Below are 27,843 nucleotides of genomic sequence, written 5' to 3'. Positions count from 1 at the left end.
GTACAAAATTGTACTGTAAGGACATTTGCAGATGGTTTCAGTATGTGGGATGTATTAATATATTGAGATGGCTACAAGTGAGCACATAGAATGCATTTATCGTGCTTCAGATGGCATTATTCATAATCTTCATTTCCAACAAAAGTTTTTATAGAATAATTATTAAATTCAAAGTTGAAAAATTGTTTCCAGATAAGAATTACACAGAATCTTTCATTCTCTTTTAGTTTGTCTATCCTTTATGAAAAATAGCAACTCTCTTTGAGGCCTTTGACTGGAGCTGGTTCAGCACTGTGCCTGCACAGAAGTTATGCGGACACCTCGTACTTCCCCCTCCCGCCTTCTCCACATGATTGGCCTCTCACCATTTAAAACTGTGCTTCCCTCCTCCGCCTCCTTTGGCAGCTGCCCACTCCAAAGTATCTCTGCCCCACCTCCTCTTCTGAGTGGGTGGCAGCTGGAAGAGGTAGAGGAGGAAAGGCCTGCAAAGGATGAGTGGGTGGTCATGAGGAGGAGGGAGGGAGGGAGACACATTTTGCCTAGGGAATGTGTGAGCACACAGAGGAGGCGGGAGGGTGAAGTCCGTGGCACCCGCAGAACCACCTGTGTGGGTGCAGCGCCGAACCAGCACAAACCTCTGAACCGAAGTTTGTGCCCATCTCTACCTTTGACTCGTTTATATGCCATCTGACTTATATAATAATAGCTCATTAAGAGAGAACTAATGAGGAAGTGTACATAGACTTCTTACATTGCTGCAATGAACTAATCTAATGAGATTGTAGTATACATGTTCATGTTACATATACTAACAGAATTTGGAGCAGGAAGCAGTCTTTTGAGGTGATGCTACTGCATCTCTTCTGGCTGTAGAAGAGCATGTAGCCTAATAATTGTGTTTTGGACACCTTGCTCTCCACCTGCAGAATGATTAAATCATTCATCAGATTCTTAACCTTGTGCAGGGGAATATTCCCTGGGCACAAATATCTGTCTTTCTCCATTTTCCTCACTTTTTTCTGTATGTGGAAACTGGGTGTCCTTATTAGAGTAACTTTCAACCCAGCTAATGGAATGTTTGCTATCACATCCTCACTTGAAATACGTGAATGGGGGTACAGTAGATCTTTAAGTACATGAGATGAAGTAGGCTGTTGTCCACAAAAGTTGTATTGTAACAAACCATTTAGTGTTCGAAGTGCCACAAGCCTTTATGATGTTTTTAAAAGCCCAGAGACCTTGGAAACCCACTGCCAGTTAATAGATAGCATTGAATTAGAAAGATCACTGGACTGAGTTTGTATCATGCAGCTCCCATTTTCATGTTGCAAAGCAGTACAGTGAGAGCAAGAATATTTTCCTCAGCTTTTTGATGAGATTTTTTACAGGTCAGGAAGCTGTTTAAAAACTTTGTACATCAACATGTAAATCCTAATGTTGCTGCTTTACTTCTTCCTGAAGCATATCGTGGAGTTCTGAACAATCCAGTCAAAACAGTGAGAGATACACTGATCAACCAGTGTGCCCAGATCTTGGCTTGCTACCGGAAAAACTGTGCTAGCCCCTCTTCTGCTGGACAGGTAATTTTTTTAGCTCGGTTGTAGGATACATAGAACTGTCAACTAGAAATAATTAGAAAAGATTTATGTAACTACACAAAAATGGAAGGAGAGCCAGTTCCACAGAATTGCCTCTCCAGCAAGGTAACACCCCTGTCTGAAATAGGAGTTCCAAGGGTCTGCATTCGGCATGGAAGACATTAGGGATGTCAGACTTTGTGCTGAGCCTTACATACCCATTAAAGGCTCTATCAACGTTATCCCTCTGGCATGCATGCATGTTTTGTCCCCAGCCTCAGTAACATTATTTAGGCCTCTCGAAGAAAAAAATGTTTGGATACATGCTTGAATGGTTGATTGTGACAGCTGCCAGGGGCCAGATGTGCTGTGTTTCTCATGCACCCTCATCCATTTACTGCTACTTCCTAATGTTGTATATTGTGGCTCTGAGATAAATTTTAATTGTTTCAGAACACTTTGACAGCCAGTCTTGTCAAACAAGTGAAGTCTCAAATGTAATGCATAGCAGCTTCCTTAGGAAGAAAAATGTTTGAAATCTAGAAATCTGATAATGTATTTCTTGTTGAATCTTTTTGTATGTAAGTGACTTACTCTTTTTATGCTTCAACATTGCCACACCACAACTTGTGATTATTGCCTATCTGACCTGTGAAAAATTCTGGTCATCAGATAAGTTGCCTAGCCTTGCTCCTACATAAAACTTCAAGTCTTCCTGTCAGTTCAGCTATTAAAATATTAAGAACATTCAGTTCCTTCTCCTCAGCTATAAGGCCATCTGCCCTTTCTTCTCTCACATAGGAAAAGCCCTCAGAAACACTTCTTCCAGTCCGGAATGCAGTAGTCCTATATGATTACTCTTTATATACATATTACTTTTCTAACACTTCTCTCTCTGTAATTTCCTGTCTTTCTACGTGCAGTTGATTCTCCCAGAATGCATGAAACTTCTCCCTGTGTATTTGAACTGTGTTTTGAAAAGTGATGTTCTTCAGCCTGGGTCAGAAGTTACCACTGATGACCGCTCCTATATCCGCCAGCTAGTCACCTCAATGGATGTGGCAGAAACAAATGTTTTCTTTTACCCCAGACTCTTACCACTGGTAAGTGCTACTACACATTGAAAATTTTTGATTGCTTAAACGCGTAGGCCATAAAATAAGCAAAAAACAAAAAAAATACGCATACAAGGAAATAAACGTTAGATGAGGCTGTTTCATCTAGAGTGCGAAAAAGTGCAGAATGCTTTTGTGGAGCTTTGGTTTAGGGTTATGTCTTGCCTTTCTTTACAGGGGTTCCAGACAGCTGTCATAAAAATACTAAATTTCAAATATTTGATTTAGCAAATATATAATAACGTAGAGCAGAAACAGTACAAACACATTGCAAGAAATTGGGTGGGGGGACGGAAACTCATGCAATGAAATGTATTCTGGAGTGGCACCTGAATGAGAATAGTATAGGTGACAATTGGATCTCTGGTAATTGAACCTCTTGTCATGTGTGGTGGCTGGAGGATATGCTACTCTAGGGGACAAGAAAAGTCCGCCAGCTAGTCTCAAATTCTAGCTAGGTGGATACTGGTGAAGGCAAGTCCCCAAAGTAGCTGGGCCATTCAGAATTTTGTACACTACTGCTATTCATTGAATTGGTTGTAGTGACTTACTGGCAACCAGTGCAGCCATCTCAGAACATGTGAAGTGTTTGCCTCTTTCTCCTTCTGATATTACCATGGCAGTAGCGTTCTGTACCAACTGCAGCCTCTAGAATGTTTTCAAGAGAAACCTCTATGTGGATTAAATTGTGAAAATGCAAATATATCAGAGCATTGAATATAGCTAATACAGTTCATGCATGCACTTTTTGATTCTGCATGTTAACTTGTGTATATTTTGATTGAGTTTTGGTAGAAATTTGATTCCCCTCCTTTCCAAAGCAAGCAAGCAAGCAAACAAACACCTCCCTGGTTGTACTTGGGTACGGTGTCGGGAAACTTCCATCTTTAGGTGTAAACTGTACTTTGCTGTTCACCTGCATCCAATGAACAATTTCTTGCTTTCAAAGTGGGACTAAATTGTGGCATTGCAATCTGCTTTGTATACAAATTTGAAAATTTAGCTCAAACTGTGGTCTCTGAGGAGGAGGAGGAAGCAGGTATAACTGGGACCCATAACCATTAATTCATGTAATGCCAAACCATCTTGGAACTTCAGAGTTGGAAGCAACCCAATGGATCATGAAGTCCAGCCCTTGTCAAAGAGGCATAATGGGGAATCAAGCCCCCAACCTCTGGGTCCACATCTAGATACCTAAGTCACTGAACTATTCTTAATTATCTCTAAAATGTCTACAAATAAGAGGCATTTGCACATACTTCCTACTTTCTGAGCCTGGCAGTTTTTCCGGAATCATGTGCTGCTTATGCTACTGCAAGAGCAGCCAAAAAAAAAAAAAAAAAATGCAGAATTGCAGGCACACTACAACTGCTTTTTAAGATGCTGTCTAGGTTTGTCATCGCTTTCCTCCCAAGAAGCAGGCGTCTTTTAATTTCGTGGCTACTGTCTCCATCTGCAGTGATCATGGAGCTCAAGAAAGAAAAATCTGTCACTGCCTCCATATATTCCCCTTCTATTTGCCAGGAGGTGATGGGACCAGTGGCCATGATCTTAGTTTTTTTTTATGTTGAGCTTCAGACCATTTTTTGCACTCTGAAAGCATAAAGGTCATTAATTTGTTTTTCAAAACTAAAGCAAGGTCTCCATGTTTTCCAACAGTTTTCCGGTTCTGCCCCGGTCTGTAAGAAGTTCAGTGGATGTACACTGAAGTATAAGCCCTGCTTAAATGTTCCTATGATATGGAAGTATGTAGCCAGTGATGACTCCATTCTTTCTCTGCAGACCAAATTAGACCTCAACAGTGACTCCTTACCAACCGCAATCAGAAACTCTGAAGAGCGTCTTTCCAAGGGTGATATATACCTGCTAGAAAATGGGCTGAATATGTTTTTGTGGATAGGAGTAAATGTTCAGCAGGGACTGATCCAAAACCTCTTTGGAGTTTCATCATTTAGCCAGATTAGCAGCTCTATGGTGAGTAAAATGAAATGGAATGGATAATTTGTTGTATTCTTTAGTATGATCAAATCTGATCTTTGCTGCTTCCAGTTTCCTGCCAAGATCTGGATAATCATATTCAATGGCTGGAGTAGATAATGCTATTGGAAAACCCAATCCTTCCTCAAGGTTAAAGTGGGTTATAAATCAGAACAAAAATTGTAATACATTAATCCTGTGTGGACTAGAGATTTTTCTTGCCAGCTATGGAAAGTTCCAAGCTATGGGTTTATTTAGCGCTTCCATGATTTGGATTGTAATGATTAGTACATAACGTATCTGCTGTGTTTGGTGAGAATTCAAGTCAATGAGGTAAACCATTCTTGGTCTTTTCTGAAATGTTTTTCTTTATACTGTAGTGCACGCTGCCGATTTTGGACCATCCCTTCTCAAAGAGAGTGCGATCTATCATTGATATGTTCCAGTCTCAAAGGCCACGCTACATGAAGGTAACAGGTTCCTGCTTAAATCTGTGGAAATTATCACTTTCTTTTGGTTACCTTTGAGTTTCAGGTGTTTATATAAATTTGTGTTTGGACAATTTTGAGGAGAAATAGCACAGTACTGCTCTTAAAGAATGGGATTGTAGTGGCTGCTGTTTCTTTGGTCTTTGACTCAGTGTTTTCCACACATCTTTTACAGCACATCTTTTACATTCAGGCATCCAGAACAGCATTAATGTATTGCATTGGCTATCTTTTTGATTGTACAGCTCTTTCTTTGTGGAGAAGCTAAATAGGGGTAAACGTTCCCGAGTCTCCAATAATATTTTGCACTGAAGTCACCACTATCTCATGCCTTAATTCTTTTTCTATTCTTTGGTTGCAGCTCGTGATTGTGAAGCAAGAGGACAAACTGGATCTGCTATTCAAGCACTTCTTAGTGGAAGATAAGAGCATGAATGGAGGAGCTTCATATGTGGACTTCCTCTGTCACATGCACAAGGAAATCCGCCAGTTACTGAGCTAGAGTTGGAGTAATGCTGGATTCCAGCACTGACACCTCTATATTCACTAACCATCTGATGAATGAGCCCAGCTCCTTCAAGGACAATATAGAAACCTGTACAATTCCATAATTTTTAATACACTGTGCATAAACAATTACAGCATCTCTCAAACCCTTTGAGTGAGACTTGGACAAACAAAACACTTCCTTGTGGCAGAAAGAAAAAGATTTGTTGACTTCAGGTCTTAGACCTGTGTCTCTTATTGGCAGGACCCCTGCCTTGCACCACCCCAAATCTGTTATAAGAAATGTATGTTGAGGTCATTGTACACAACTCAGTATAAGGTGAAAAAGTGCTTCTCCAAACTGCACAGTGGCTGCTGTATTTGTTCATGTGATACTCTGTAAGAGCAGGAGCCAGATATGAAGTGGATGGCAGGTTCTGCTCAGATAAAAAGTGGATGTTGCATAGTCAAGCAGTTTGCTTCCACCTGAGCTAGGAAGATGCTGTAAGCCTGTGAGAGAGGTGTCTTCTAGAAAACAGCACCTGAACTCTGAGCCAGGATTCCAGAGTAAACATGCCTTCACTGTAGCTGTACTGCTGTGCAAGTCTGCCTTGGGATCAGTGAAAGATGAGACGTCTGGGAAAGTTAAATGTACCTTGCGCTGTTATAAATAAGTATTGCTGCCACCCCTCTGGGAAAAGCAGCACCCCTTCCCCTGGCCCCTTTTGCCAGTACCATCTTGCTTTGTGTTTTGCTGTCTCTTTCCATTCAAATGCAAAGTTTTTATTGGAATATCCTCTTTAGGTGATTGTGCTTTCCCTTTCTCATCCTGTAGAAAGTAATGTTTACACCAAGTGTCAGAAATGACTGAGGATAGTTGGAGAGCACCTGTTTGATTTGTACCCATGTGTACTGAGGAGACCTGTAGCAACACGTTGATGAAATAGTTCATATAATGTAAAGTTCAGATCATGCCACAATGTTTTTTAGAGTTCAAATCCTTAACAGATTTGAAGCAATCACATACGGCAATTAAAATGATGACATGCCAAGTAATTCTTACTGGCCTACCAATGTCATATCTGTTGCAAGACTGCTTGTGATCTTATGGCTCCAATGATAAGCAAAGGTATTTTGCAAAGACAGGGTGTGTTTCAGAATTCAAGTTGTCAAAGGGCTCATTAATTTTTAAAAAGAGGCTTTTTTAGAAAAAAGAATGCTACATCCAAGTATTCTTGTAATGCCCAAGATATAGTGAGGGAACAACACCATTAAAACTTGAAAAAGGAAAAGAGATTGCTTAGGCAAATGGATGATTAAGACTGAATTGTGGTAAACCATTTATTCCATCTGGCACTGAAAACTGAAATTGAAACCTTATGTACATGACCGATTAAATAATCCAGGAGTGTGGTTTCCATCCCATAACCTCTAGTGTGTGCATTTGTAAATATTTTCCCCTCTATTGCACCTAGCTTGTCTTCCCCTTCATTTCTTTCATTTCACAGTAAAAGGGGATGTTTGAGAACTGAAAGTGACTAGATATCAAGAGTTTTCAGTACTGTCATAACACATGGGTAAGTGTAATTGAGCTTCTTCCCATCCCCAAACATACATACTCTCTTCCACCAAAAATGTAGACATTAAACCAGTGAAGAACTCACTCCCCAGAACACAGTTCAGTACCCAGACTTTCAGATGACTAATTTCTAGAAGTATATAAAAGGAAAAAAAATCATAACTGTCTTCACCTTTTTCAATTCATCTTTTAATTTGTAAAGAAATTATATGAAGATGTATTTTATGTCACTGTTAGTAAATAAATACTGATTATTTTTTCCAAGCCCTGTATTTTAGGGAGGGGAATGAACTGGTGTGCAGGTGACTAAATCAAATTCAGTAATGGCAAATAAAAAATGTTATTTGCAATGATCTGTGAAAAGAATTCCGTAAGGTGCTTAATAAGCTTTTGTTTCTTTCTAAGCAAACATATTCTGGCCTTCAGTTTTCTGAAATCATTTTTCATTAGCGATGGCTTGAACAGTTAGTAATTTTTGTTGAAAGGGTGTAGCATGTTAACACTATATTGAAAGGAAACCTGTGTTCAGGCATTTCGATGATCTCTATGAAAAGCTATCCTTTGTCAATAGGATCGTCGTGAAGACATCATCTTGCACTTAAAAATACATTCGTGTCCATCTGGATGAATGCCCTTTTCCCTATAAAGTCTTCATATAGGCAAGATGATAGGAATCTGTGATGTCTGTGAACTATGCCACTGATTGGCACTGCACAATCACCCAGCAACGGGCTTGAACCTTGGCTATGTCTTATGTGAAAGGGGGGGAGTTGGGAGTATGGGCTCCTTAAATGGCCCAGTCAGAATGGATGACAGAAGACAGGTGTCGACTGGAGTAGGAGAAACTGGCAGGAGGCAAAGAGACTCAAGCAGATTGGCTATACAGTATTCAAAAGAAGGCAATGGAGAGACAAGGGATACATGAAGCCTGCAGAACCCTAAAACATGAGAAATCTATGAGGTGACTGACAGGAGGGAATGACTGAACAGGCTAGTCTTCCATTATGAGTACTTCAGTTGGTCCTCCTATGAGTGGAGCCACTACCTAGGGTGTGCATACCTTAATTTGGAGTGGCACCTGAGTGAGTCATAAGCTGAGGGCAATGGTATCAGGACGTTAAATTCTGTTACAAGTGTAGATTATTAGTATGATGATCCAAGATGGAATGGTCAAAGCTGAGATACCAAACTAAGATACATCTATTCTTCAAGAATGAATGGTCACATTAGCAGAAAAGAATTGACAGTGACAGAGAAGTTGAAAGAAAGGCACCTACTGGGCAGCAGCACTAGAAGGTGATACTAGCAGTCTTTCACAAATAACTGCAGTGACACTCTCTTGTTAACACTGAACAGAAGGCAGCAATGGAGAACTACTTCCAAATACAGTGGTGCCTCACTTAGCGATATTAATCCGTTCCAGGAAAAACGTCGCTAAGCGATTTAAAAAAGCCCACAGGAACACATTAAAACGCGTTTAATGTGTTCCTAAGGGCTTTAAAACTCACCTTAAGCAAAAATCCTCCATAGCGGTGGCCATTTTCGGTGTCTCTAAAGCAAGGCAAAACAGCGGGCGGCCATTTTGGAACCGCCGATCAGCTGTGCTTCGTGGGCAGGGAGACTGAGGCACCGCCACCACCCTGGCCGAGAAAGACCCTCTACGCCTGCAGCAACCTTAGGTTAAGGTTGCTGCAGGCGCAGAGGGTCTTTCTCAGCCAGGGTGGCGGCGGCGGCGGCAACGCCTCAGTCTCCCTGCTGAGGCTGGAGCTGCCCATAGAAAGACAAAGCACAGCTGATCGGTGGGGCTTTGCCATGGCCCCACCCATCAGCTGTGCTTCCTGTCTCTCTCCACCCCTTGCAGCTCCAGCCTCAGCAGGGAGACTGAGGCACCGCCGCCGCCGCCACCACCCTGGCCGAGAAAGACCTTCTGCACCTGCAGCAACCTTAGCTAAATTTAAAATGAATGCAAAAGCAACAACAGTTATTAAGGCAACAAAAAGGATTACAGAAAAAGTATGTAACTTTGATGGTGACAATGAAAATTCAAAATACTGCAGTTGAAAGATTTTCTGTACCTCACTTCAATCACCAATGCAAATAGACTGCTATCAAGAAATCGGGAGAATAGGTTTGGAAGGCCATCCATGAAAGAACTGGAGGATTTGTCGCTGGAGATAACCCATACTGTGATACTCCCAATTACTTTGCATTGATGTGAAAGATGGACAGTGAAGAAATTGAAGTAAAAAATTGAATTTATTCAAAATGTATTGTAGGAGAGTTTTATAAATATCATGGACTACCAGAGCAGGTCAAGCCTGAATGTTCTAAAAGAAGAAAATGATCAAGGCTTTGGGAGATCACTGATAATCATAGAGTTAATGAGAAGTGAGTTAAAAGCAAATCAATGGTAATTACTCTCAACTAATTTGCTTTGATTTCCGTGAGTCCACCTAGGTATTCAACTAGGTCGCGGTGGCAGAAACAGCATCCGGCCAAGGCAGCCCCCACTGGGGCCGTGACGCCCCGCTAGCCAGCCGGCCAGAGGCGGCGTCGCAAGGTTGCCCAGATGTGATTTAACAGTGCCGGGAAAACGTCCGAACCCCGGCACGGCTCTGCCTAGGCGGCCGGAAAGAGGAGGGAGGGCCGCGGAGGAAGGGCCCAAGGCGACCAGAGGAGAATGGCTTTCCTCCTCCGACCCTTCTCCTCGCTGGCCCTCCTCGCTCACTGCTGCTTTTGGGCTCTGCCGCCGGTCTCGGCGCTGCAAGAAAGAGGAAGGCCCGGCCTGGCCGACTTTGAGCGAAAGGGCGACCGGAGGCCCGCTTCGTCTGAGGGGAACGAACCGGCCGGGCCATCGGTGTGGGATGGCGACGATGGCGGCAGCGGCCCCTCGGCCGAGCTTCCTGTGGGCGCTTTTGACGAGGCGTCGTCGTCGTCGTATTTCTTCCAACCGGCCGAGGTGACGCCGGGCCTCTTGATGGCGGCGGCGGCGGCGGCGGCGGCGGCGCCTTCCTTCCGCGGCCCGGGCAACAACGACACCCGCCGCAACAAGGAGCTGCCGATCCTGCTGTGGTGGAGCGGGAGCCTCTTCCCGCACTTCCCCGGCGACACGGAGCGCCTCGACTGCCCGCGCAGCTCCTGCTTGTCCACCAAGAACCGGCGGGTGAGGCTCCAGCGGCGGACGCGGGCCCTCCTTTTCTACGGGACGGACTTCCGGGCCTACGAGGCCCCTTTGCCGCGGCTGCCCCACCAGACCTGGGCCTTGTTCCACGAGGAGTCGCCCATGAACAACTACCTCCTCTCCCACCGGCCCGGGATCGCCCTCTTCAACTACACGGCCACTTTCCGCCGGGAGTCCGACTACCCTTTGAGCCTCCAGTGGCTGCCGGACTTGGCCTACCTGCGCCGGAGGCCGGCCTTCAGCCTGGCCGAGAAAGAGCGCTGGCGGCGGCGGCCGAGGAGGGAGGGCGGCCTGGCCCCCGTGCTCTACGCCCAGTCCCACTGCGACGTGCCTTCGGACCGAGACCGATACGTGCGGGAGCTCATGAAATACATCCCGGTAAGCCTGGCGGAGGGCCCCGGCGGTGGCTTCTCACGCCCCCCTCCCAGCCCCAGCCTGCATACCCGGGCGTCGGGGGCTGGGTGGTTGGGTGGGTCATGGGCGTTGTAGCCCCAAACCCCAGCCTTCTCCCGGGGGTGCCTCTCATTGCTCCTTTTCCTCGCCTCCCGCTCTCCAGTAGGGCCCGGCCGCTCGGCTGCTCTCCCCGGTTTGTACCTCTTGGCACCGCTTAACGGAGCTCGGGCGGGCGGGCAGGATGAAGGTGGCGGCGCCGGCGGGCTCCTGAGGAGAGACGAGGCGGCGGGAGGCGGCAGGTGCAAGGCGGGAGGGACGAGCAGGAGAGGGACGTGAGGGGGGCCCGGGAGAGAAAGAAGCCCCCACCCTCGGAGGGCAAAACAGCGGGGGGGGGAGGGAGAGGCAGGGAGGCGGCAGGAGCGGCGAGGGGGTGAGCAGGAGAGGGCCCAGGTGCCTCCACGGCAGGAGATTGGGAGGGAAAGGCGACGGTGGGCCCCTCCTCCTCCTCCTCCGGGAGCCCGTGCCTCCATTGGTGCCGCTGACCTCCCCACCACCTACCTCCCTCCCTTCCAGCACCATCGACCGCCGTCGCTGCTTTTGGCAAGGTGGGCAAGTGGCCCAGGTGTTCGAAAGAGGTATCAGGTGGAGGGCCTGGTTTTGTAAGAGCCTTGCCAAGTAACTGCAGAAAAATTACCAGACCGTGTAAGCATCCCTGTGGCTCAACATTACAGTTTAAATAATGGACTTGGTTCTTCACTCAAAGGGAATTCCTTATCGTATTTGCTCAGAAATGTATCTGAAGGGTGATGCTAGTAGGAGTTAGAGTGGTGTCTCGCTAAACAATGATAATCCGTTCCACTGAAATCGCTGTTTAGCGAAATCATTGTCTAGCAAAAAGCATTTCCCTATTGGAATGCATTGAAACCTGTTTAATGCGTTCCAATGGGGAAGAATCGTCGTCTAGCAAAGATTGGCCATTGGAAAGGCGCTTTGCGAACTGCCGATCAGCTGTTTAAATCACTGTCTTGCGAAGCTTAGGTCCTGAAAACACCTGTTTTGTGATCGCAAATGGAGCTGTCAAAATCGTCGTCTAGTGAAAATCGGTTTGCGAGGCAGGGACCAAACATTGTCCAGCGAAATTCCCCCATAGGAATCACTATTTTGCGAATCGCTATAGCGATCGCAAAAAGCCAATGTCTAGCGAAAAAACTGTCATGTGGGGTAGCTGTCTAGCGAGGCACCACTGTATTCTCTTGGGTTTTTAAAATTCATTCATACACTCTTTCACCAAATGGCAGTTTCATTCACCAAACGACAGTTTGTTTCTCAGTCTCAGTGATCAGCACAATCCCAACCCCTAAATGCCAAACTAGAAATCAGTGGTATTTTGGGGGGAAAATTTGGTACCAGCCACTACAAGGGAGGGGGAATGTGGGAAATCCTATGGATTTGGAAGAGGCTGGTTCACTTTTCTTCCCCTGTGATCAAGTGATGCAAAGGGAAATGAGAATCAATCCAGAGTCCCCTCTCCCCAAATCCATAATTTTCTCTCCCCCAGTGGGGCGTCTCTTTTTTTACTTTGAGTCAATTCACATCCATTCATCAAGCTGCTAGGAACTTTGAGCAAAGCTTTTTTTAAAAAACAAATAGCTAAGTAGGGTGTTTATTTTAGGGGAAAGGACAGTGTAAAAAAGGTTTTTTTTTCACCTGTATCGTTTTCAGTCCAGGTTATCCATTGTTCTTCACAGCAAAACTCTGCAGGAAAAAAAGCCAGGCAAGGAGGGTGGGTATGTGAGAATAGCAAGAGATGAAACAGAGTTGTAGTGGGGGGGGGGGGATGAGGAAGCATTTCCCATAACTATCATAATTATCCGAATTAAAATAAAATGTTAAAAACAGTGAGACCAGATCTTTCTTTCCTGTAAGGCAAATTTTCTGCCAATTCTCCCTGTCAAATCAAGACACTTCTCTGACATGCAAAGCCTTAAACCTAATCTATGCATAGAGTCTGATGGTGTTTACTCTCCAGCAAAGCTTAAAGGCTGCAGGTCTACAACTTGACTTTTTAACAGCTGTCTTAGCTGATCAGATGAGGAAATGACAGGGAAAAAGCTTTCTTATTCTCTTTGCAACTTGTTAAGGAAACTCCTTTGAATTGTGACACTTAAATCGAACACACCCAGATTCTCCTGTGTGACTTCCCTGTGACTCCCCACCTCACCCCCAGCCTAAGCACAAAGAAGATCATTGGCAACCTCCTAGTAGATTCCTCTTTTGCTTCCCTGTTGTGCATTTTTTCTCCGTTGTTATTTTTAAACTGTTGGGAAATAACTATGGACAAAATTTGTGGGACAAAATATTTGCATATGAAGATGAGTTGAATTTACTCAGTTGCTTACCCAGGTTTGAATTATGGTTTGATTTATGAGATGAGAGAAACAAAAATAGAATGTATAAAACTTTTCTAGCTGCTGCTTTTCTTAGTACAGTACTTCTTGTTCAGCAGAAAGACAGTCAAAGGTTCCTTCTTGGGAACATGATTGGATGTGGGGAGAGAAATGAGGCAAAAACCAACTTTTTAACAGGATAATTATTCCTGTTGTAGGTGGATTCTTATGGTAAATGCCTGAACAATCGGGAGTTTCCCAGTATGAGGCTGAGAGACACTTCTACAGCAACTACAGAGGATTCTGAATTTATGACATTTATTTCTAAGTACAAGTTTCATCTAGCGATGGAGAATGCCATATGCCACGATTACATGACAGAGAAACTTTGGCGGCCGATGCATGTCGGAGCGGTTCCAATCTATCGTGGTTCACCATCAGTACGAGACTGGATGCCTAATGACCATTCCATCATTCTCATTGATGATTTTGAAAGCCCCAAAGAACTAGCTGAATATATTGATTTCTTGGACAGGAATCCTGATGAGTACTTGAAATATCTAGAGTACAAGAATCCAGGTGGCTTTACAAACCAGTTCTTGATAGATAACATGGAGAGACGTGAATGGGGCGTGAATGATATGACACTGCCTAATTATTTGAATGGATTTGAGTGTTTTGTCTGTGACAGGGAGAATGCCAGAATCAATGCGGAGAAGGACCATAAGAGGACTCATGGGAAACTGCCCGCTCCAGAACCTCATATAGCCCAGTTCACACACATGGGGTGTCCCCCGCCTGCACCTGGATATGGAAACATTGAAGATATTCCTGCAGGAGACAGGTACTAATTCTTGTAAGCAATTTTAATAACTGCATATATTACTAAGCTGTTACGATTTTCTGAATGCTTTATGAAAATTCTTATATAAATCATTTTGTGGTATCTTTAACATTCTGAAGCCAAGACTAGCACAACTACAATGTGTAATGCAAGCCCTGGAAAAAAATTCATTTGATTTTTCTTATGGTTATGTTTTGCCGGTCCTGATATAGTTATATGTGGTGCATGAATGAATACATTGCGAATGAGGTTATTGTACAGTTTATTCTTGTTCATCTTTTAAAAAAAACCGTCAGGAATCCTACAGTTTTTCAGCTATCTAGAAAAAGAGGTGGAATAGCTGTAGTTTAATGGCTATGAATATGAATCATGACCTGGAAATCTAATTCAGATCTCATCTCTGAAGAAACTGGAGGGGGGGTGAAATCCAAGGGTGTTGTAAATGGCTGATTTTATTTTCAGAATATTTTCTGTGTTTTGAGTCTGCTGCTGTTTTCAACTTTACTTCCCCTTTTTAAAATTCTTTTCAGAGAGATCAGCTATTTTCCTTACTTTCCGTCACTCTTGGAGCAGGTTTTATTTGTGAATTAGATTTCAGACCAGCAATGAACTCACTGGCAAGCCACTCTCTGTGTCCAACAATCTGTAATATTTGGTGAGAATTACCAAAGTACATCTGTTAGTCTATATGATGTTAGAAAACTCTTTGTTGCTTTTGCAGAAACAAACCAGTTGTGAATGCTCTCAGTCCCATCCCTGGTGGTGCCATAACTCCATTGCACCAGGTTGTGAGTAGATGACCAAAACCAGCCTTTATTTCCCCCGGTGGACAGACAGGAGAGAATCAGAGATTCCGAGTCATTCTGTGAGCTTCCTAGTGGATTGAGTTTCCTGCACTTAATTCTCCAAGTAGTGTCCTTTCCAGAGGGGCCTCTGTTAACATCACAGGGGTCTCTGAAATTTCGGGGCAGAGCCCTTGTAATGACAGCCGATAGAAGTGCACAGTGGGTACCGGACTCCACTCCTTTGCCCTCCTGGAGCCTTCTCTGCCTCTTGTGCTGACATTTTCAAAGCCATCACTGTAGCTGGGTCAGAATAGGCACTGCTGCCCCTGTTGGCCAACAAGGGTGCCAGGATCATGGTGGCAGTGCTGAGGGCTCTGGCAGTCCTGGCACAGGGCCTCTCAGCTATAGTGCTTGCTGAATTGGTGGGATGTGGAGACCTGTGCCTGGGGTTCCTCCTGCAACCTGCCTTCCACCTCTCCCAAGGAGCAGAAGTGGGGGTCCCAATCCTCAACAGCGTCCCCCCAGGTTTCCTCCTCCGGGGTTGTTACATCCTCCTCCAACCCTCTTGAGGAAGCCCCTGAGTACTCCTGTTCCTTCCCCTTTATTCTGGCCACTGCCCGCTCCCTCTGCAGGTCCCTCATCTGCTGGCTTCTCTATGGGCAGCTGTCATCCCTCTCTCCCACCCACCAGGGGAACAAGGAGCCAAAGACTAAGCTCAAAGACAGAGCAGCAGGATGAAAACACACAGCCCTCCCACCACACTGGTGGCAACCCCCTTGTGCTAATACAGCTGTTCCCTGCCTTGAAGTTTTAGCACATTTAAAGAGAGTTGCATGCGTGACCACAGGAACAAAATAAGAAACTAATACCAATATCCTGGTAATAAACAGTGATCAGATGACTTAATATACATACACTGTATGCACCTATATGTTTTTTGAAAACATGTAAGTGTATATTGTACACATAACATTTTTGTGCGTGAATGTTGTATATTTATGGACATTGGAAAAAAGAGCTGGGATCCACGTTTCCGTTAATCTTTACGCACCCTGGTATTTATCTTTAAAATGAAAATGCAATTACTTAGAGCAGTTTTAATATTTCCCTGTGAAGATGTTTCTTTTATAACTGTTGGTTGTTATAGATTTAACTGCTATATACTTGTTAAAGCCAATGTTACAATACTGTTTTATTCTATTAGGATTGCTCAAGCCAAATGTAAGCAGTTTTGAAAACTGCACTTTGTGTTTCTCCCAAAATATTTAAGCTAATTTGAGTAGGTGGGAGAAGGGAACAAATGAGAGTGGATCTTCTGTCTTTGAACTTTGGTTCACAAGGGCTTGAGCAGATAGATGCCTGACCTGTCAGGAAGAGAAAGTTGCTTGACTTTTGTTTATCCTCCAGATTCATAGGCCAAAAATGGCACAATGAAGGGCAAGCACACTTCAGAATTAATTTCAGAGTTTTGCAAGAAGTGCTGTTGAACCCTTATGGTTTCCTGTCACCTTGCTTATACAGAAGCCTAACAGTTGTCTGCCCGTGCATTGCTTATGACATGAAATGTTGCCCTTTAGGAAAACGGTTTGGGATTTTCACAGTTTACTTCTGATGGGTTTCTATTACTTCACCAAAATATCTGCAGGCACTGCAGACTCGTTAATTAAAACTATTGGGATGTTGTCGAACTAATTGTTCGGCTTCCAGGACTAAGCAATTTACAATCTCTGTAGAAAAGATTACATCTTACATCAGCAGTATTTTTAGCACCACAACCTACTCATGTACGTGCTGAGTACAAAACCAAATCCCTAGCTATATAACCCACATTCTGAAGTTGTAACATTGTATGCAATGTGTTGTAATATCTGTTTATCTTACAAAGTGTTTTTCCTTAGCTGTCAGATTCCTGCCAAGTCATATGCTTACAACTCTTGCTTACCTTATTCTTTTCTTAGTTGAGGCAGCTGAACTGGTGAAATCTTGAACAGTTGGTGGCAGTGGAGAGTTCAATAAACTAGAATGTACAGTGGACCATCTACTTACGGAATTAATCCGTATTGGAATGGTGGCTGCAGGTCGAAAAGTCTGTAGGTCGAATCTCCATTGACCTACAATACATTGAAAACTGATTAATCCGTAACCGGCCGTTTTTGTTGCATTTTGTTTTTTTCCTGGTCTGTAAGTTGATTCTCCAGCTACAAGTCGAACCTAAATTGTGTGGCCAGAGAAGTCTGTAACTCGAAAAATCTGTAAGTCAAGCCGTCTGTAAGTCGAGGATCCACTGTATTGGGAGAAGAGCGAAGAGGGATTATATTTATTTAATAGATTTCAATAGGAAAATTCATGAATGGCAAAAATTGTGACTATCTTGCTCCTTTTTCTCAGGTTATAAACAATGTTGTATTCTGACAATGCAGTCTTCTCATCTTCTCCTTTTCTCGGGAGGAGAAAGAGGTGGTAAGAGTGTTTTGTTGCAGTCATATATTTTTCTGTATTTCAGCTGGAAGGAAATGTGGCTCCAGGATTATTGGCAGAGCCTTGATCAAGGTGAAGCTCTCACGGCTATGATTCACCACAACGAATCACAACAAGGGAAATTTTGGGATTACATGCACAAAGTCTTTCTGAAGAGAACTGGGCAAAACTGACCCTTTATCAATGAAATATTCTTTTTCATATTAAAAACAAGCTAGCCATTTTGGAACATCAATGAACAAATAAAATCTTAGTGAGCAAGATATGCACAACTGTCACCATAATAAAACTGAAGTTCTGGGACAACATGGAGATAATCCCTTACATGTTTTTCTGACTTTGGAGACTACCTTTTTCATGGCTTCAAAGAGTTCAACTTCAGACCAGATTTTGTCATTGTTTCATTTCCTGGTGCTTCCAAAAGGGCAACATCACCTTGCAGCCTAAGAAAAAGATCTAGTGCATATGGTGATGTAAAAATGGTATTATTTTTACACATGTGCTGAATTACTTTGAACATGGGCTATTGTGCTTACAGTAAGCTATATTTCAGGGACTTTTCTTCCTTTCATAAATATTCTACATTAATCAGTGGAGTTTTCCAAAAACTTCATACAGAGTTTTTATCAGAGTGATACTGAGGAATTGTTTCAAGAAAGGAATTGTTACTATGAAAACGATAATTGGTTCTGAAACTGTTGACTGGATTGTTCTCTCTGGGAAGTATTATTTCCATAACAGATATGCATTTCCCTTTGCACAGATCACTCCGTGGCCTTCCTAAAACTGTAAATACATTAAAGTTCATTTTTTTCTGCCAAATTTGTCAGATGCTCTTATAATAGTATTATCAGATTATACTTTCTGCCAAAGTAAATCAACTCAGATTGTGTTGCAAAGTCAAAGATTTAGTAATATACGTTAAAGTATAAATACACAGCATTATATATAAGTATTATTCTGAACCCAAGTATTTATAGTCAGATAATATTTGGATTTATTTCTTTCCTCAGGTGGTTAAAATAAGTATGTATGCCTATGGGTGGGGACAGTATGGAAATATGTTGGAGATGGTAAAGAATGGAGGAGGGAAGTATAACCCTGCAGATGTTGGGCTACAACTCCTAATAGCCCCACTCAGCACACCTAGCAGTGAAAGGATGATGGGAACTATAGTTCAGCAACATCTGGAGGACCACATATTCTCCATCCTTGCAAGAACTGGGCAGCTATTTAGACAACATAATTCTGTTTGCAGGGCACTGAAGCATTTCATAGAAAAAATTGGTCCGTTTTAATTTTGTGACCCTGTGAACTGTTTCTTTGCTATGTCTACAGTTGGGGCAAGTATTGTTCATGCTTCTTTACAGATAAACATGTAATTGATCTTATATTTAGAGTAGGAACTGACAGCATGCAGCTCCCCTCCCCAACTGCTTTTACTGGACCTAGGCCCCCACAAACTCTTGTGCTGAAATCTGGCAACAAACTACATCAAATATCACTTTAATACATCCTTGTCATTCTTGTTTTAAGGCTTTGTGATTTGCCACCAAAATTTGAGGGTACAGTGGAGAGGGGGGGAATTGGCCCCTAGATCTGACAAGCTTGCTGTCCCTAATTTAAGGGTCACAACGGCTATGTGAAAGAAGAAGAACAAAGATTGGACAAATCAGGTTGAGGGGTGGGCATCAAAGTAGTGATGAGATGAGATCGAGTAGTACAAGAAAATGTTGAAGGAATGGAGGTTGTTCACTTTTGATTTAGTCTAGCCCAGCTGTAAACTTTCTTTTGCTGGATTTATTGTGTAGAAACCAGCTGATGATTCAGTCCTAGTGAATCAAATGCTATATTCTTATGCTGGTAATAAAGGAGTTTGTTAATAAAGTGGTTGTGGTATTTGTCCATAAGCCCCAAAGAGTCTAGTTTGGTGGTACTCATGACAGGCTATGATTGTGACAGTGCCTCATTTGTGGAACCCCCTTTCCATGATCATTCAGGGTGGCTCCCTCCTTGTAGAATTTTGGGCTGGTGTCCAAATTGTACTATTCTATGCAAATACTGATTTTTAACACTGATTTTGAATTTTGCTTTTAGAGGGTTTTTTTTTAATTTAAAATAATATGTGTATCTATTTCATTGTGCATTACATTAGGTGCCCTAGTTAAGTAGAAAAGCAATAAACAAATAATATTTTCAGTTGTACGGAGTTCTTTGTCAGGAAGGAATCCTGACTAAGCTAAACTTGGAACAGTATGTCCCCTCAGAACAGAAACTAGCCTTTGTTTATATGTGTTTGTGTATGCAAAAGACAGAGAAAGAAGGACAATAATAAATACTTGGTAAACAGTAATTCAGTCCACTTGGTAAATAATATCATCTTCAGTTTTAATTAATATTAACTGCAACTACATCCTTCTTGTTTTTATGTCATTTTGCACAACTCTGCTGATGAACTTTTGTAATGCAGTTTGTTCATTGTCATTTGCACTTTGATCGATTTGCATCAGTTCATTCTTATGCTTGTACAGAAGGCCAAGTCCAGGAGCACATCCAAATTGTGTACCTGATCCTTCAGAGGGAGTGTGACCCCCATCTAGACCCAGGTAGGCAGCCACCTAGTTAAGAATCATAGAATCACAGAGTTGAAAGAGACCACAGGGCCATCAAGTCCAACCCCCTGCCATGCAAAACACTCCCAACAGATGGCCATCCAGCCTCTGCTTAAAAACTTCCAAAGAAGGAGACTCCATCACAATCCGAGGCAGCATATTCCACTGTCAACCAGCTCTGACTGTCAGGAAGGTTTTCCTGAGATTCAGGTGGAATCTCTTTTCCTGTAGTTTGAAACCATTGCTCCTTGTCCTAGTGTCTGGAGACGTGGAAAACAAACCTGTCCCTTCGTCGACACAATGTCCCTTCAAATATTTAAACATGGCTAACATGTCCCCTCTTAACCTTCTTTTTGTAAGGCTAAACATTTCTAGCTCCCTAAGCTGCTCCTCATAGGACATGGCTTCCAGACCTTTGACCATTTTGGTCACCGTCCTCTGGACACGTTCAAGGTTGTCAACATCCTTCTTGAATTGAGGTTCCCGGAAGTGGACACAATACTCCAGGTGAGATGTGACCAAAGCAGAATAGAGTGGTACTATTATTTCCCTTGATCTAGACACTGTACCCCTATTGATGCAACCAAGAATTGCATTGGCTTTATTGGCATTCCCCATTGCACTGCTGACTCATGTTCAGTTTGTGGTCTACCAAGACTCCTAGGTACTGTTGTCTAGCCAGGTGTTTTCCATCCTATATCTGTGCAGTTCATTTTTTCTGCCTAGGTATAAAACCTTACATTTCTCCCTGTTGAAATTCATTTTGTTAGTTTTGGCCCAGGGCTCTAATCGTCAAGGTCATTTTGAATTTTAATCCTGTCCTCTGGGGAATTAGAAACCCCTCCCAATTTGGTATCATCTGCAAATTTAATCGGCATACTCTTGTAGGGAAATGATTCTGCTGTAGGCAGAACAGAGAGCATATTATTAATTAGTGTAGTATTTTTCCTTAGTCTATGTACTTTCCATATATCTATGTGCCATGTGGGCCTGTCCTTAAGGGAACAGGAAGAAGTGTTTTCTCATTTCTTCTTGTATTGTGTGGTGTAGATTAGTAGGCGGGCATATGTATGCCTAGAAACTGTAACAGGCTGTAATCTGCTGGAGGCGTTTTATGGAGGCAATAAATCACTCTCGGACAGTGTGTGGAGAAAGGGGAGACGAAGGAATGCAGCAGAGAGAACAAAGAGCTGCAAAGGAGACGCTGAAAAGAGAAGCTAAGAGTCAGACTCAGTCTTTTCCTAGCTAACTAAAAAAGCTGCTGGAGGGAGGATGAGAGACAGGGAGACAGAGAGAAAGTCTTTTTCCCTGGCCATGCTGGATAGAACTAACAAAGAACTTAAGCAAAAGTTTTTCTTGTGTCCATGAGTGATTCTTTTACAGCACCCACACATTTCCCGAGCAGGTCTCGGACATACTCTCTATTCCTTCATCCAAGTCATTGATAAAGATGTTGAATAACACAGGGCCTGGAACAGAACCCTGAGGCACCCCACTAGTTACCTCTCTCCAAGATGAAGAGAAACCATTGCTGAGCACCCTTTGGGTTCGGTCAGTCAACCAATTACAAATCCACCAAACAGTAGCCCACATTTTAATAGCTTCCTTTCAAGAATATCATGAGGAATTTTGTCAAAGGCCTTACTGAAATCAAGATATGCTACATCCACAGCATTCCCTTCATCTATCAAGCCTGTAACTCTATCAAAAAGAGATCAGATTAGTCTGGCATGACTTGTTTTTGAGAAACCTGTCCTGACTTTTAGTGATGACAGCATTGCTTTCTAAGTACTGTAATAACAAACTGTCTGTTTAATTATCTGCTCTAGAATTTCTTCCAGGAATTGATGTCAGACTGACTGGACAATAATTATTTGGCTCTTCTTTTTTGGGGGGAGGGTCCCTTTTTGAAGATAGGGACATTTGCTCTCCTCCAGTCTGTGGGGACTTCTCCTGTTCTCCAAGAATTCTCAAATATTATTGCCAATGATTCTGAAATTACTTCTGCCAGTTCTTTTAATATCCTTGGATGTAATTCGTCTGGCCCTGGAGATTTGAATTCATTTAGAGTAGCCAAGTATTCCTGTACTACCGGTACTTCTCTACCTATAATCTGTGCAGCATTTCTCTCACTACATCACCTGCTCTTTGCCGCTCAGGTTGAGCACTATTTTCCTTTTTGGAGAAAACTGAGCCAAAGAAGGTGTTTAGAAGTTTAGCCTTTTCCCTGTCCTCTGTTAGCAGTTAGCCATCTTCTCCACGCAGTGACCCTATCATTTCCTTGTTTTTCCTTTTGCTGTGGGCATAACTAAAAATCCCTTTTAATTGTTTTTAATCTGTCTGGCAAGCCTGAGTTCATTCAGCACTTTTTCTTTTCTTAACTTCCCCCTACATATATCGGCTATTTGCTTGTATTCCTCTTTGGTGTTTTCCCCATTTTTCCATTTCTTGTACATGTTTTTTTTAACACTTAGTTCAGTTGAAAGTTCTTTAGTCAACCATTCTGGTTTCTTTAGACATCTCCCATTTTTCCTTCTTATTGGAACAGTTTTAGATTGTGCCTTTAGTATCTCCCTTTTAATAAATTCCCATCCATCCTGAACTCCCTTCTCTTTCACTGTCTTTGTCCATGGAATTACAACCAGTAATTCCCTAAGTTTACTGAAATTGGCCTTCTTAAAGTCTAGAACGCATGTTTGGCTGCAGTTGGCTTCCCTTTCCCACTATATAACAAATTCCAAGAAAGCGTGGTCCCTCCCACCTAAAGATTCCACCACTTCAACCCCATTAACAAGGGTTAAGATCATCCCTCTTGGTTAAGATCAGATCTAAAATAGCTGATCCCCTTATGGGACTGGAAAAGGGCTATAAAGTATGTGCCCAATAAGTTTTTATTTTAATTTGATTTGTTCTTTTTGTTTCTTACAAAACTAAGAGGATTTAGAAACAATGGCCAAAATCCTGTTGCTTAACATAGTAAATGACACTAAAGTAGGGGGGATTTAATGAGTCAGTTCCTCCATAAATTCCACTGATTCAAATAGGCTTACTTTCACTCTGACTTACTGTACTGAATTAAGTTGCAGTTAAAGTAGGCTCATTTGAATCAATGGAACTTACAGAGGAATTGACTCAATAAATCCCCATTGATTCAGTGAGCCATCTCTGGTGTTATTTCCTGTGATAAGCAACAGGATTTTAGCCAGCTACTCACAAATATCTGCCTACCACTCTGGTTCCGTTTTGAGCTAACAGATGTCCTGCTCAGTCTAAAATGTTCTGTTCCTGTGCTGTATTAGCCACTGTTCTCCCATACTGTATTAATGTACTGCACACTATTTCCTTTTCTTCGAAGAGACACTCCAGTAACTAGTGGATTGTCTTTTAATTCTAGAGAGCTACTTTACCTGGAATAACATTAAAGGTAGTAGATTAATTGGTGAGGATAGTGTTTCTCATTCCATTTGAAGACCTCCACCGATGAGATGAAATTTATCAGACATTGAACCCTTTTAGTGACTAATGCTCTGAGCCAAGATAGGCCATACCATAATGAAGTGCTTTTTACTGATGGACCCAGACACTATCTCATACCTGGCACCATAAGGCACACGGATAAATCAGCCGTTGAAGGACACACAGAGAGAGAAAGTGATGGGACTGTAGATATTCTAGCTGCCTCAGGCATCCACTATGCCATTATTGTGGCTTTCAGAATTCTAAATAGTACAGAAATATCAAAGAAAAGCTAGATCTGTTCAGATAATATAGACTATTATTCTCTAGCCTACATTCCACCAAAACATTTATTTTCCTGACATGGAAATGACAGGTTAGCTTGGAAGAAAGACTAATGTGGAAGAATAGCTCAGAAAGAATTGTGGGACATGTCTAATGAATAGCATGATCAGAGAGGCAGCAGCGAGTCTTATCTGGGGATGGTTTGGCATGGAAATTCAAACTTTGTCTTGGTCATCTAAGGTTCCATTAGAAGTGCTGTATTTAATGGAGGTAGCATTGTCAAATCCATTGTGGGGACCTCTTTGCAAGCTCCAAGCCCAAAGGAGATCCCTGTGACCTTAAAACTCTGAAGCAGAGAATCATTTGACAGGTATAGCTTTAGGAGCTGTGCCTCTCATGCAGACATTAAAATCCAAGCAGCAATTTGATGGGTTTTATATCAATTCTTCTAACAGTTTATTTTCTTACTGCACCTGCTACATTATGAAACAACGGTGTTTTCTACTTACGACTGAGAGGAATATACTGTCAGAGGAGCTCCTATCCTCTTGCACATCTTCAGAGTCTTTATGAAGAGTGGAGATGGCTGGGTCCAACTCTGCTTATTGTGAAAAAATGTATAACTTCACATGCTAATATTGATTATGTTAGAGCAGTGGCCTCAACCTTTTTGGCACCGTAGAGCGGTTTAGCATACAGGTGGAGGGTGCGTGCATCAGCCTTCTTAGCAGTGCATGCTCAGGGGGTTCAATACGCAAAACAATAGGTTGCCATCAGCTCCATAAAAACATTTAAAATTTCTGTAGCTTAGATGAGGACAGGACTGGATGTTTAATACTACACCTCTCTCTCATTCACCCTCCAAACAACTGGTTTTTTGTAATTTATTTAAAAAGAAAAATAGTGTGGGAAGGACAATTCAAAAAGGGAAACAGGTACATATACTGTACAAAGCAATGGTGGTTACAGGATTACAGCATTCAAAAGCAGAAACATCAGAAAATAATAAATGCTAATTTACCCTATTTAATTTACTCATACTTAAGAGAGAGATGGAATAGGTCTGGGGGATACTCCCAAGTGTTCCCTGACATATTTTGTGCACAGTATGTAGATATTTTCATCATATGTAACACTGTAGCTGGGCAGTAAGGCACAGTCTCTATAGAGATATGCTAGACTCAAAAATTCAGTTTCTTAATTCCTGTTTTATACAAATGAATCTGCCATTAGCACTTGAGGCAAACCACATAATTGCTCTTAATCCACTTTGATCATTCTTACCAGCTTTGAAATCTACATAACCCTCAGGCAAGGAAGCAAGCTAATTCCTATTCCATAAATACAACTGATGAATTATTTGATATACAAAAGATAAAGGCAAGGTTTTAGACTCCTGCTTTGATCTCAGTCCTTTATTGACGTTGCCCAAGGACAGGCATACAGGAACAGGAGGTGTGAACAAGCTATTTCTGTCTGATTTCTTGCCTGAAAGTTTAAGTTCCCAAACAGTCCCAGGCACACAGAAAAATCCTGTTTCACTGCTACTTAAACACAGCCACAGCAAAGGGCTAAAGTTACATTGTGTTTTTAAAGAGTAAGAACTTTTGATGAAGCATAAACAGCCTGTGTTATTCTGGTGACACAGCCTTCATTAAGTGTCCCAGTGTAGGCCAGCAGTATGTGTGATATAGTATCTCATGACTGCTGATTTTCAAACATAATAAAACTAAATTTATAAAATTTAGGATTTATAAATTAAAGTAATAAAATAAGGATGTGACTGTAACACTCTTTGGGGTCATATATATATATACTTTATACTTGTATTGCAAATATGCATCCTGGTACCTAAATCACTAAGCTATTCAGCCAGCTTATATATAATAACAGTGATATAAACACATCCCTATACTGGATGCTACAATTCATACACCCCAAGTTCTTTTCACCAGCACCAGAGCAGGAATTATGTTAAGAAACAAGGAAGAATGCAAATGTCTCTCTGAAGCAAAATAAAAATTAATTCCCAGATGGGAATTAGGTAAGAGATCCACAACATTAAGGAAATAGCTCCTAGTGTACAGTATTCAAAGCCTTAAAATAAAATACAAATGGAAATTCATAAGATCATACATGGATTCACTCTTCCAGTGCCTCTCCAACACAAAGATATTGAGATTCTACTACCTAAACCAAGACAATAAGGGCCTAATCATTCCCAAGGGAAGCACAATGTCTGCCTCTCTAATCCTTCCGCTCTTTCTCAATTGAAAACTGAATCAGAGCCCCTTCCAACAAATCCAGTTATTCACCATGGATACCAATATGTACCTATGTACAAAATACAATTTGGAACCAGTGCAGCCTTTACACACTTTTTGTATAATTTTGATTGGCCTCTAACAGTACCAACCCCATATGTACTTTGGGATTTATATTGTGTCAACACAGATAATAATGCTTTTCAAAGTGATTTTCTGGAAACCTAATTCAGCAGTGCAATTATAGCAGGAATTTAGGGCACCAGACACTTTACAGTACGTCATTAGGCAAAGCTCCATAATTTTATTACATTGATTTTAAGGTGCCAAATGTTTTTGTCTTTGTTTCTTTGGATTTTGCCTGATATGTTTACAAATCAATCATGTGGAAAAAGTTATTCTATACACAGCCAAGGAGTCCATGTGCTGACATGGGACAGATGCAATTCTGAATTTATTGCGAGATAAAGCTTCTAAATTTCCATTCATCTGTAAATCTATGGGCTGCCCCAAGTGAAACCTAACACTGGTGGATCACTTGATGAGATCTATTCCATTGTCTGCCCCATCCATCCTCCATCTTACCTCAGAAGACTATGTTGCTGAAAATAACTTAAGCTTAAATTTTCTCCTTTCCAGTCCCTCCCCAACACAGTGATTGTTTTTAACATCTGATTAAGGGGAAATGTTTTTGAAAACTTTCATCCTTTTTAATCTCTCTACACACTTTTTGTACATTTTTAGTAATCCTATACTGTGAGATGCAAGACGAGAGCGTAGAGGCTCCCTTTGGGAGTACCGTCCGTCCTTAAGGTTTCCCAGGAGGTTCAAACCATTGTGCTTCCACCACCCCAAGAGACTGTCCATCAGGGAATTGACACCCGAGAACTGGAGGAGAGATTATTAAGAATAACAGTTGCCACACAAACTGAGTGGGAATTGGTAGGAAAAGAAGAATGGAGGAGGTCTGTGGTAGAGGCGGAATGGGAGAAATCAAAGGGGAGAGAGACCCAATCCCAGGGGGGCGGGCTGGGAGCTCATCTGGGTGGAAGATCCTTAGATGGGCAGATGGGAAAAGGTGAAGATGCCCCGCGAGGAGGCTAACTCTTGCCGGAGGAGAGGACTACCCCAAAGACCATCATACAGTACTGGGGTGAGTCTGCAGCCTGGGAGTGGTGACGACGTCTGAAGGAAGAGAAGGAGGCGGTAGAGAGGGAAGTGGAGGAATGCCGGGTATGGTGTGCGGAGGAAGTCTGGAGGAGGGAATACCTCCGGGACCTTGGGCACCCTTTGAGAGAGAAGGGGAACCCTTATGGGGGGGAGACCAGAGATGAGGAGACCCTACCGTTACTAGGGATTGAAGAAAGCGAGCTCCCTAATGAAGACAGTGACCCCTTCTTGCCCGGGCCATGGGAGAACAAATCATTGAACTCCTTTGATCCAGATGTTTGGTTGCCCTTGCGTCGCCCGTTGGTGACAAGAGAGAAGTTACAGGATGAACAGTTGAACAACGGTTTACAGTTAAATGACTCAATAAACCCAAGTTTTGATTTAACTTTAAAAATCACTTCTGCTTTATTTGAAAAAGAGAAAGAGGCTCTATACGAACCCTCACATATGCAAGTCATCACTTCAGGATGAAGTTTGCAATTTGCATAGGGATGATAGGAAGGGAAGGATCATGGGTTTCCTACTCTGCCCTGCTGCTGACCTTTCTTCAATCTAGACAGATATTCTCAGGATTGCTAACCTCATAAGAACATAAGATGAGCCCTGCTGGATCAGGCCACGGGCCCATCTAGTCCAGCTTCCTGTATCTCACAGTGTCCCCACCAGATGCCTCTGGGAGCACACGAGAAAACTAGATACCTGTCTCCTGGTACCCCTCCCCTGCACCTGGCATTTTGAGGTACCTTCCTTTGAAGCCTGGAGATTA

General features: G+C 42.5%; 2 protein-coding genes across 10 annotated transcripts in view; both read left to right on the top strand.

Moving 5' to 3' along the window:
• The window catches only part of SEC24C (SEC24 homolog C, COPII component), a 60,753-nt gene extending 53,178 nt beyond the window's left edge, over window positions 1–7,575 (top strand). For all 8 annotated transcript variants that reach the window (XM_078391121.1, XM_020791166.3, XM_072994959.2 and 5 more), the window contains 5 exons: window positions 1,462–1,580; window positions 2,501–2,680; window positions 4,475–4,666; window positions 5,050–5,139; window positions 5,519–7,575. In XM_078391121.1, coding sequence (XP_078247247.1) covers window positions 1,462–1,580; window positions 2,501–2,680; window positions 4,475–4,666; window positions 5,050–5,139; window positions 5,519–5,659 — 722 coding nt within the window. In that variant the 3' untranslated portion in view covers window positions 5,660–7,575. The remainder of the gene's footprint in view (window positions 1–1,461; window positions 1,581–2,500; window positions 2,681–4,474; window positions 4,667–5,049; window positions 5,140–5,518) is intronic.
• Window positions 7,576–9,753: 2,178 nt separating this feature from the next.
• Window positions 9,754–19,489, top strand: POFUT4 (protein O-fucosyltransferase 4). 2 transcript variants are annotated; one of them, XM_020791197.3, is made up of 3 exons: window positions 9,754–10,781; window positions 13,402–14,027; window positions 17,316–19,489. In XM_020791197.3, the coding sequence occupies exons 1-3, from the start codon at window positions 9,903–9,905 to the stop codon at window positions 17,461–17,463; spliced, it is 1,653 nt and encodes a 550-aa protein (XP_020646856.3). In that variant the 5' UTR covers window positions 9,754–9,902; the 3' UTR covers window positions 17,464–19,489. The 2 variants fall into 2 exon arrangements, with proteins under 2 accessions (XP_020646856.3, XP_020646857.3); XM_020791198.3 differs by having other exon boundaries at window positions 13,402–14,039; window positions 17,316–19,177.
• The last annotated feature ends 8,354 nt before the right edge of the window (window positions 19,490–27,843 follow it).

Source organism: Pogona vitticeps, chromosome 3, assembly GCF_051106095.1.
Source record: "Pogona vitticeps strain Pit_001003342236 chromosome 3, PviZW2.1, whole genome shotgun sequence".
In the NCBI taxonomy this organism is placed as follows: domain Eukaryota; kingdom Metazoa; phylum Chordata; class Lepidosauria; order Squamata; family Agamidae; genus Pogona; species Pogona vitticeps.
Note: the sequence above shows the minus strand (reverse complement) of the source record. Positions and strands in the feature narration are given on the sequence as shown.